At 33.6% G+C, this 12,209-nt stretch overlaps 1 protein-coding gene across 1 annotated transcript in view; it reads right to left on the bottom strand.

Moving 5' to 3' along the window:
- Positions 1–2,925: 2,925 nt before the first annotated feature.
- Positions 2,926–12,209, bottom strand: part of PRMT8 (protein arginine methyltransferase 8) — an 80,784-nt gene continuing 71,500 nt past the window's right edge. The window contains exons 7-9 of the mRNA XM_090139546.1: positions 9,228–9,343; positions 5,534–5,684; positions 2,926–3,071 (exon numbers count right to left, since the gene is read on the bottom strand). Coding sequence (XP_089995672.1) covers positions 2,926–3,071; positions 5,534–5,684; positions 9,228–9,343 — 413 coding nt within the window. The remainder of the gene's footprint in view (positions 3,072–5,533; positions 5,685–9,227; positions 9,344–12,209) is intronic.

Below are 12,209 nucleotides of genomic sequence, written 5' to 3'. Positions count from 1 at the left end.
GAGTGTAAGAGGATGGAGAAGCTACAGACACCTTAATAATATTGGAAGCAATACATATTTTTTTAAGACATTAACTCATTCCGGCATATCATTGCACCCCTTGAGAACAGTATTTGCAATTTAAAACTTATCTGAAACATTAATGAAAGAAAACTCTAGTTTTTAAAATGATTTTGTATTAAGAATCTTGCAAAGAACTCAAATGGGCAAAAATTACATGGCCACAAAACATGAATTACCCACCATTTCAGAGACTTTGCATTCATTACATTTAAATACTACGTGCTGATTTCAGGTCTCATGCAAAATCCAACTATAAAAACTCACCATAGAATATTTGCAAGGATAAAAAGCTTATCTTCTTTAAAGCTCTGACAAACACCCAGTTATGAAAGTGAATTTCAGAATTCATGGTCCAGTTTCCAGATGATATTCTAAGAGATACTTGCTGATCCTTTATAAACTCCCAGCTCTTATCTACATTTTGCTCAGAGTACTTCCCAAAGCTATAATTTGGGCAGTTAATTAGAGCTGAAATGTATCACTGTCTAGAGTAGTGACATCATTTTTTCCATAACTGCATAATTAAAATTAAGAAATCACAAAATGAGATCCTATTATGAATAAACATTTTTCTCATGTACAATATATATATCGTATTATAATATACTATTTTATACTATATTATTATAGCATTTATATTGAATGTAAGTCCAGCTATCATGTCTTTTAGTGGTCTTCTATATTGAAGAAACTGCCCTAATCACTTGTAACATGCAAAGCTTGGAAGAACCAGAAATTCATTATAAATAGTACAATTTTATATGCATCTTCTGCCATCCTAAAGTCAAACAGAACACTCAAGTCTGTTCTTTGTTTTCCCTGTACATTTGACAAAAGCTGTAGTTCTGTATGGTGTACATTCACAGTGGGATCCCAGCCTTCTATACCATCTGTAAGAGGGATCATGTTACCACTTTCCACTGGAGTAAACATTCTATTATTTAATATAGTAATCGTGCAAACATTTGTTCCTAGCTTGAAGTTCAGCAATTCAAGACTTGATAGAATTCGTTTCATCTCTCTGAAAGGTTTCTTGCTAGCGCATTTTGTAGTCATTAGATACTGATGCTTCACATAGCTGTCCTTTAAAATCCAAGTCTATGGTGAAATCCAGGTCGCGCTGTAGAAGATTTAAATGTAAATGTAAGCAAGACCATAAATCCAGTGTTCAAATTAAATTATTGCTCAGTTTGAAAAGACCTGCAGTCTTAAGAGTTGCATACCGTGATTTCTGAGTTCTTTTGTTTTGAAATGTCTCTAGCATTGAAAAAGCAGGATGTAAGAAGTATAATGTCATCATGTAATCTTTGTCTAGGGTATATTGTATTCTTCTCAAGACTGCTTTACGGTCCTGGTTACAATTGGAAGCTTTCTGAAACACTGTGCTATCATAAGTATTCTATAATAATTTTTTTAAAAGCATATCCCATTGAGTAAAGGGCCTTCAGTCAACCAGTTATTCCAGAACAGATTAGGTAAACTTACCATTGTAGACTAGCCCTTAGTCATTATTTTTCTTATAATTCTTTGTTTTTTGAAAGGAGGCATTACACAGTCTCACAAAATGATGAAGGTGTCTCCCAAAAGGCTTTTGGAAGACTTCATATTTCAGAAGATGAAAGTGATAAGAAATAATTTTTAATCTAAGAATACTGAGATAGTCTGTCTTATGATAATATTAAGAAGATTTTAATTTTACCGCCTGCAATAAGTGTTGTGCAAACAAATTTGAATTTTATTTTTCCCTCAAGAGAAAAGGACAATGAACTGATACATTCAATGCAAAAGAAAATGTTTCCATGCCACCTGAAGAAAACATTAAAGTGGGAATCACACTGTTCTCCTATATTCTCACAGCAAGGAGTAAGTTTCTGAAGTAAAAGTGACTGTTTTAATGCTAGGCTTACTTCATGTTTAATTCTTCCCGTGTATCAACACTTTCATGAAAATTATACACAATTTAGTTTTGGTACAAATATAGGACAAGTCATGCAACAAAAGAAAGTGATGGAATGTAAAGATTCATTGCAGTCAATGAATACAATATTCCAACAATTATAATGACAACATGAATGGATTACTATCACACTGTATTAATGGCTGTAGGTGATAATTGTAGTAATAAAAACCAAGGAGATTTCATTAAAGGGTTTTGGCAGAAAATGGTACCACAGTTTCTCATGGAAGCAATACTTCTCATATCTTGCTTTTCTATACTGGTAGTGGTTGTACATCAGACTATGTCCCATAGTCTCCTTATAAGCTAAAAGAAGCCCTAACTCGTGACATCAGCCCAGAGCAGACAAACTGAGGAAGTTCTTGGTCATCACAGAGTGATATCCATCATATTTTGGCTTTGGTCTTGGATAAAACATCAGTATTTTCTATAGACAGCCACAATTTTGAAATAATCATAATAAGTTTGAATAGTGAGATCATACAGAAGCAACTGGAATCTGTTACTTAATTTCCTGAAAGATGAATTCTTGGGTACTGAGTGGAAAATGTGGCTCTAAGTATAGAATTTACTCAATCATTCTGTACTGGCAGGGGGCTCTTATTTCTGATTTTAGTGACAGTATGAAGAAACCTTTGCCTGCTTTTTTTCATGAAATATGATTCTAGATTATTTCAGAGGGCAGCTGACTTGGTGATGTAACTGGATGATTTCTTCCTTCTGTTGCTACCTGGTTTGCAAGCTGTCTTCTGTAATGTAAGCACTATGTTATCATTGCTATCACCAGTTTTGTCACCACAGCTTTTACTAAAATATACAAATTTAGTGTTTTTAGCATACTCATTGTTTTACTTATAAGCATTTTAATTACTGCTCATTATTATTTGTCATCAGTAGAGTTGGAATTAGAAGCAGTGATGCTGACTTACCACATTTTTTGCATTTGGTTTCATGGATATTGTCCCATAAATTTCTTCTCCTCGTCTCACAGTTAAATAGTCCTCTAAGTAGAAGACAGTTTGCTTCCAGTGAGTATAGGGAGCATCAGGTGCTAGAAAACATATATGGGCATTATTTAAAGAAATTTTGTCTTTGTCTTATAAATCAAATTAAGATTTGCAAACAAATGAAAATACTTTTAACTCATATACAATATTAACAGTTGAGCTTAAGGACAATCATAACAACACAATTCTGTTGACTGATAGTGGGTTGTCATCTAAGTTTTATTGGAACATGTTAGATGTGATTACAGCCATCAAGAGAGATTCCATGAAGAATGTTAGTGAGCATGACAGGCACTTCCTGTATGTATTCCTATTAAGTTACACACATTCAAGTTGGGAAAATCTTTACCACTAAGTTATTTGAATGTCAGAAGTATAGATTAAGTCAAAAACAGAAAATCACAAAGAATCGTGCATAAAATGCTAAACACAGTAACACAGAAGAAACCTTTGATTCATGATGCTGAAAGAGTACAAAACAGATTTTCAGTAAAACATGTCTGGGGAAAGGGCATTTGAACCAGTTTTTTTTTTTTTTTTTTTTTTTTTTAACAGCATATGCTATGGATGATTGACAGAGATGGATACCAGTCTAAGTGAATTCCTAGTCTCTCAATATAACCACTTTGATGCCCTTTAAGTTTAGAACTAAACGATAAATTTTGCCAAGTGCTAGTCTTAGTTAAATCTGGGGTTCCTTTGCACAAATATTTTAATTAATTAATTTTATTAGAATTGAATGCTCACTTTGGTTTGTCTTCATTTTATGTTTGACTTCAGGACACACTATTCAACTATTTTGTATTTAGATTTTTTTCCCAAAAAACTTCCATTGCTGCTCATTATATTTGGAGGAGAAAAAAATACTATAAATCTTGAGGATGGCAGCACACACTTTGCAATCATTCTTCAAAACTTCCAGTATTACCCTACTTGATGTTCAGAAATGCTTGCCTTTTCAAGCTAGGGAGACCTGAAACAGATTATCCAAAATTTAGAACTCTCACCTGTTCTCAGAATACTACATTGCAGAAATGAAGTTAATCTCAGAGAGAGATGACAATGCTAAATCATTGTCTAGTTTAAACAAAAGAAGTGATTACCTCCAAAGAAAGGTGATCTTATCTTAAAATAGGAGAGAAAAACTGCCTTTTGCCTTGTTTCAGTGTAGGAGAATATAATTGACGTTGCATACGTTGGCCACAAACTTCAGGGCAGTTAGAGAGAAAGAAGTTCAATGTCACCCAGACAACACCTACATAAAACTGCAATCAGCACCTGCTTGTGACAGGACTCCTTTGTGAATGACTATTTCAAGCATATTTTTGAATTACATATCTAACATTTTTTATTCTGCCTTGGGCATTAGTCTATTTGGATACTTACTTCACAGACTTCTTCCTATTGTGTAGGGCTGGCTGATCAGGAATTACTTTGTTTAATTCTGCATATACTACACCTCTAAACTTTAATTGAATGCTACTGTTTGTTTTAGTTGTCATTTCTCTTCACCAATTTTAATTTTTAGTTTTGCATATTCGTTTTTATCCTTGATTTAAATACAGAAGTTCAAGCAGTCCCTAGTGAATTTGCACTGATAACTTTTGCCTGTCATTGGTCACTGATACTTGTCACAGTATGAGAAATACTGCAGTGTAATGACTTTATAAAATGACCAGGGAAATGTGTTTGATGAAAAAATATAAGAATATGAGGTACCAATAATATCTTCCATATGGTTATTCTAGAAGAATAAAACATAAGTTTTGACTCTCAGTGAAGAGCTGAAAGCTCCTGCAAGGGGAAAAAAAGAAAATGTTTCTAAAAACTTTTAACTTACATTAGATTCCATTTACACCAATGGTGCCAGTAACAACCAGCAACTATTGTTTATTGTTCTCGTCATTAAAGCAGTTACAAGATTTTTACATTTCTTGTAACACTGGTTTATTCACTCTGGCAAACCATTCTTCACAGGAATGAAATTATTCAAATTATTCCTTTAAGTATTTGCTCACCTTGGGAAGTTAGAATTTCATGTACGGGTTGATTGAGCCAATTTACATAAGCAATATGTGCATGGTTATCTTGTTAAAAAACTGACAATTTTGTTATAGATTCTGAGACAAGCAAGAAACATTTGCTGAGTTTCAGATTTCATGGAAGGTGGGACCCAGAGCTGCTATTTCTTACTGAGGCAACAAGCTCTTGTTTCTTGTTTCCTACAAGAAACATGATACAGGATTAAGATATAACTGCTGATGAGCATGAACTCTAGAATTATAATTCTTTCTGAGCTATAAGATTGGTAGCTATTGTGAAATACTGCCACTGCTTTTGCAGAATTCCTACAACTGTCCTTTCTCCATCCTGATCACTTTCTTCAAGGAGGATATTTTTTATCACTGAAATGAAAACTTATTGTTACAGTAAACCCTCATGTACCATCTGACCAGTAGTACTGACAAACAGCTTGAAATAGAAATGGAACAAAAGTACAGATTACCTGTAGAAAATCCCATTTTCTTGTGGCACTTTGTAAATTCAATATTAAAATAGGTGACCAATGCATGAATGTAATCATTACGCTGAATTTGGAGGCAGAATGCTGAAGTAAATGCCAGTTCTTCAGTCTTCACTGTATAAATATCTACTTCCTGTTTTGAAGAGAATGAAGTAACTATTTAGATTCAGATGTCTGTGACTAAGGTAATTGTTAAGGTGATGTACTTAAGCATTTTATTTAATGATCAACAACCAAGACAACTAGCAATCATTTATGCTGTAAGAAATTCATGGTACAATTGAATATATTAAATCATCAGCAAATGATCCAGTTACCTGACTGAGCTGACTAAATGATAAGAGAGGCCAGTCATAGAAGAGAGGATGCCTGTGGGAATGGGAAGGAGGAGTGATGGGAGCTGGAGAAAATTAAGGTAAAATGATACTTTGACAAATGTAGGTACAATGGATGTTGAAATGGAGATATGCAACCCAGTTTTAAGATCTTTCCTCTCTGGTACAGTCAGCATAAGGAAAGACGGTAGTTTTTTTGTGGGTTTGTTGTTTTTTTTTTAAAGTAAAAATAAACTTGTGATTTGTTTGAGCATTTCTGGGAGGGAATATTCTGTGACTATGTCGTGTTAAGCAGTCAAAACATTTGAGTCATTGGAGGGGGCTGCTTTTTGCTGTTTTCTAATCTTGTGTCAGACAAAGGTTTCTAATTAGCAGGCAGAGAGATATTACCCTTCAACTATACAAAAGTAAATTCTGTAAATTGTTTGGAGCAAAGATGAATCTACAAGATTGCTTATTTCTATTGATGTTTAAATCACATTTTTCAAGGCTTAAACTTTTTTTTTTTTTTTAATTGATCTTATTTTCCCAGCTAGGTATTTATTTAGGCTTTATCAGAGGTGCTTCCATGACTGATACTTATGATAGGAATAATACTAAGTCATATATATAGAAATATTATCAATTACATTTCAATGCTATGGAAAATCTTTCCTATCAATTTACTTTCTGATATTTTCATAAGTGTCTCAATCTTCACTATCTTTGTCAAAGCATGATTAGCAGGAGATCTCAAAATACTTTGACTTCTGTTACTAGGAAAATCAGTTTCAATAAAAAAATCATCCATGCTACCCATAAACATTTTGTAGGCAGAAATCCAGAATTCCTCTACTGCATCAATGTAAACTGTGAACATTGATTTCACAAGCATTACTTCAGACTTACACTCCAGTAATGGAGAGCAGAGATTAGAATGTCCATGCAGAATACAGGGATCTTTTGTAATTATACTTTTTAACCTAAGAGAACCGTGTACAAATAAACATTAAAAATACAACCACATTTCAGTTCCTAGACTCTGTGACTCTCTCTACACTTCATATCTTTCTGATAAACTGAAAATTTTTGGTGAGATGATTTAAGCAAGTTATTGGTTTGGTCTATCTGTCTATTTGAAACATTCAAAAATAATCTAAATGTAATGAAAATGATTCTATTACATTCCTATGTAACCATGATTCACTACAGTTTTTGTCTGAAAAAGTGGATTTTTTATCCAGTGTGCAGTGAACCTATTCCTAGACAGTCAGCAAAAGGGATGCTGCTTTTTTATTTAGGCCTAAGTGTCAGCAGAAGCACAATAACACAAGTTTCTTCACTATGTTTTACATTAAATTCCCAAATATTCCACCTATCGAATACAGAAGCATCTACTACCTACATACTTGTAAGATTAAGCAATCGTGATACTTCAGCCCTTTTGGCTAATTTCCTGACTCTGTACTTCCACAGGGTTGTTTGGGGGTCATGCATGACCCCTGATGGTTGTTTAAAGAATGCTCCCCTTACTCTTTTTATCCTTATATGGCTACCTAAGAACAAACTGAACAGTTCTCCTCTTGCCAGTTTTACAAGGAGAACAACTGTCCTTGATTAATCAGATAACATCAATAGTAAAACGCTCTGATTTAGTATAAGCAGTACTTGACAAAAGAATTTTATGTTCATATTGATTAAATATAAACAATACCCCCTTCTTTCCAAGGGAAGATTATTGTTTCCATTATATGTATCTCCCCCCTTAGAAAGTTTAGAAATATACACCTGGTATCACAACTATAAAGGGTCCTTGCTTAAAGTGGTCATTTAGAGCTGGGATAGCCTTCAAACATCCAGCTCCACCCTGCAGCCCTCCCTCTCCAAAAAAACTCTCCAAAAAACCATAAATCAAAAAAGTATAACATGAATAAGAATTTCTGAAGTATGCTGAAGCAGACAGCAAAATTTACTTTGACAAGCTGAACTGGTTTGGTGGATGACAGCTCCAGTTTGGTGGCTTTTTAATGATACGGCAATGGGGAAATTGTGAACAAAGTCCAATGGATGAAGCCCGTAAATGAGTATGTAGCTTTTCTCTGAGCTGTGTTGGCCCTTAAAGGTGAAGTGGTTAAAAAACACTAGGAAATACTTTAAATGTTTCAGAAATATTGATGTGCTGGGTAAAATTGTTTCACTTTTGAAGGGTATTTTAAGAACAGAAACCTACTTTTTGCATTTATTTTTTTATTAGTATTCAGGATATTAAACTTTGTAAGGGGTTAATTAGCTTATTTTTGAACCTGACCTGATCCCTGTTTTGTTGATCCTCTTATTCTGTCAAGTATATATTCTACTAAACTACACAGTTCACTGAACATTACTAACAGTTCAGGGGATAAATGCTTTGAATAAAATAAGTAGAAAAGTTGTGATTTACCACATTTCATTTTAAATAACTTAATGGAAAAACGATTGAATAATGGTTATAGTTAACCAGGGATTGAAAAGGAACTCTGTCTTTGAGATGAATGAGCAAACTTTTGGCTTCATTGACCTGATTCCATTACTGCTACTGAAGCAGAAATTTTTATTCATGTGAGTAGTCCTACATCTGGAGGATTCCTGCACATGAGAGGAATTTTAGAGCTTTCATGTGTTCCGGTAGCTACAGACTCCTAACCTGGTTCTGTGACCATTCTGTCTTATGTAGAAGGGGTACAAGTTAATCTCTGTCTGCAAGAGCTGGTACTGGGAGAGCACAGCAACATTCTGGATAAGGCTAAGAATTAGGAATATTCCCAAAAATTAGGTTCCAATTCTGATTTCATTGTCAGGAATAAACTAGAGTTACTTCATCAGAACCAAGCAATTCAGAAACTACAAACAGAAATAATTTACTCTTTTTCAGCAGTTTCCCATTGGTAATTTTCAGCCTCTGTTTACAAGAAGGTAAGGCAATTAGAATTCATATATAATACATCATGTCTCTATCCAGTACTTGCACATTTATAATTCTAAGAGTTTAAGTTACAGTTTGACAACTATTTATAGAAGTAGTCCAATGAGTAGAGAGTTACAAGGAGCATCTCACTTTGAGGCATTCCATAATATGTATTGCTTAATCTAGCTGACAGCTGAGCATGTGCAACATACCAATTTAATCTATTTTTAAACTAATTTGAACTAATTTAAAAATTTCTAAAAATTTATGTCTTACTGTGATAGTATTCTATGATGATGGCTTGTCTAGCTAGTTAGAAGCATACAAAGATATTAGTAAAGCAAAAGCAACAGGTCTCCAAAGAATCCTACAGTTAGATGTAAACATTCATAGTTATATAAATTTGGAATTACCAAACCTTTATTAAACAGGCATTGGTCACCACTTGCTTTGGATCTACTATGTCCACCAAAGGCTCCTTCATGGCAACATCCCTAATACAGGTCATGTCAAAGCCGTACACATTCTCCCACCCTGTCAATGCAAATGGATGTGTCAAAAATCAGCAGTAATAATATAAATATTTTTTGATTCTCAAGCATATTTCTTTTGAAAGCACTTATATGATCAGCTGATTTTGTTCTCATTAACTCTTTGCTGAGATGCCACAATTGTCTATGTCATTGCTGCTATTTTATAGATAATGCAGTTGTGGCAAAATAAACATTGATGTATATCTTTTAACAAGTAGCCTGTGTTTTTGGATGCTCCTACCCTAAACTCTGTTATATGAGACTTGATGATTGTTCAGAGTTCTAGATATTTGGGAGTGTTGCTCAAAATTATATAACATGTCAGACTGAGACCTAGAAATGCATTCTATCCTTTCATATTAATTTGGGATTTTTTTTTACATTGCTATTCAGTCACTGGTTTTACATATGCTCTTTAAGAAGCAAATTACTGACAGAAGTAGAATTTCATGTGTGTTTCAGCATTTGGGAGATTCAAGATTTAATCTGCATTTACATCATGGCAAAAAGCAAAGTATCCTTCCTCTAAACTATTTTAAATCCATGCTGATCTCCAGCATTTAAGCTTCTTGACTGTTTTTGTTTTTTCCTTGAATTAATAGTTACTTAGGGAAAAGTAAACTGGCTCTGCTTTTAAGGTTGATTCACAAAATGAAAACTTCAAAAAACATGAAATATTCTTATTAATCACAAGAATCAAGTTTCATTCAGCAGTCTATTTGAAAGTCTAAAAACAACGTCATAAGCATCATTGGGCATTACAGCCCGTGTTGAGTAGAAGGCTGGCTAGAAAAATTCAGTGAATATTTTAAAATTATATATATACTACTTGGACAAGTGTAAAATAAATTGGTGTGTTTTTTTTTTTTTTTTTTTTTTTATTTCTTCCTCCCTAGAACTGTGGTACTGGTGTTCCAAGTAGATTATGAGTGAAGGAACTTCAGATTTTATTTTGAGAAGCCAGATGTTTTTATATGATTACTCAGACAAGATCACCTAGGAAACACTGAGGAAAAAAACTCTTTTGATGTACTTCAGCCTACACAAAATGTCATTGAGTGCATTCTACAATCTATGTTAGAAACCTGTCAAAGGAGTAAAGAGATAAAAGTCTATATTTTACATTTTGCAGGAAATAAGACAAATGACTATAGTAGTCCTCTGCGGTATTACAAGTTTGAGATATCAGATGTTTTTTAGAAGTCTTATATTTTATTACTTCATTTGATTGCTTTTGAATGTGCTTTGAAAAGCTCAGCCCTCAAGCTCACAAGAAGGCAAGATTTTCTCCCCCATCTCAAGAGGGAAAAAAGAGGAAAAACGGAAATGTAAGAAGATACGATCAAGGAGTTACAAATTGAAAAGAGGCAAGATGGCAGTGCAGCTATGAGTGAGATGGAAATAACTAAGAAGCTACGTAGTAGACACTGGAGGTATAAAAACTGAGGAAAATCAGGTGAAATCAGAAAAGAAAGTATCTTAAAGAAAAACAACATTTTAGAAGAGAAAATAAAACCTGAGGATTTTCAAAGTATGAAAAAGAGTTAAATCCAGGTGTGTTTTCTGAGATAAGAATAAAACTCAAAGCCTAGAAAGGAAGGAGTTCAAAAGAAAAGTGCAATAAAGGAGTTTTTATCTCAAAATGTCTTTGAATCTTTTACAGAATGGATGCCACATGCATCCTTCTGAATCTGTAAATTTTATAATTAATTTAACTGTTAAGGTCACCACAAAAGAGAGGAGAATAATGCAATACTTGAGGAGTTGATAAAATTTTACCTGGCACTTACAGAAACATTTTTTTCACTGCCTTACTACACGGGGGTTGCTTTTGATCCATGATGACCCATATGCATTGCAGTTCTATGTATTGAAACTGAATTTGATTAGGGAAACATTCAACTTCTTTTTCTGAGAGTAATTTTAGAGGGAAAGGAGGAATTAGGCATTTTCATCTGTAGGTGGACTGGACCAACAAATTTTGCTGAAACTTTTGTGTATATCTTTAATTAACAAAGCTTCTTAGGAATTTTTGTGGTTCCCCCTTCCCCCCCTGTCTTCTACCACAAAAAATGCCTGTAAGTGAAATTGACAAACTCTAAAAAGTAAATAAATAAGAGTCAAAAAGAAAAAAAAATGTGGAAAAAAAAAAAGCAATGTAGAATTTGTTCCTTTCATCAAAATTATTATGACCAAATAAATCCAAAACTTGGGAGATCTGGGAGACTGTAAGTTGAACATGAACTAGGATTATGACAGAGTGGTGATAAAAGTGAAGCACGTACTCAGATATGAAGTATTTCCAGGAAAACTGTGTTTGAGGTGACAAGAGACAATGGATGCAAATTCCAGAATGAAAAACTCTGGCTGAATGTTTATAAACATGTTTACTCTTGAAGGTACTTCAGCATTAACACAACATCTTAGAGAAAATAAGAAATTCTCATCTCTGAACTGTGCTGGACTGGGTTCTGTATGACCTGATTTAATTTTGAAATTTAGTGTGCTTTGAGTAGGAGGCTGAAGAAGATAACCTCTACAGGTCAATTAAAGCACAAGGTATTCAATGAAACCTAAGGCAAAAAAATTAAATGTAAATGCCAGGTCAATTTTATGCATCCATGAAGCAAAAGCAAAAAAAACTTTGGTCTTTCTCACATTAAAGTAAATGGAAAATTCTGATCCTTATTTTTTATTTATAAATGCTAATATGAAGTGTTTTAGAAAGTATTACATGTTTTTCTTCTCCCTGACAATTTATTAGTGAGACCTTTACTATTCAAATGCATCAAGTTAATTTTTCTGTTGTTATTTTTATTAAAAACAAAACAAACAACAAGAACAGCACCCAAATGACAAGAATTCTC

The sequence above is a fragment of the Phasianus colchicus genome, chromosome 1 (genome assembly GCF_987193195.1).
Source record: "Phasianus colchicus chromosome 1, bPhaCol1.hap1.1, whole genome shotgun sequence".
Lineage (NCBI taxonomy): Eukaryota > Metazoa > Chordata > Aves > Galliformes > Phasianidae > Phasianus > Phasianus colchicus.
Note: the sequence above shows the minus strand (reverse complement) of the source record. Positions and strands in the feature narration are given on the sequence as shown.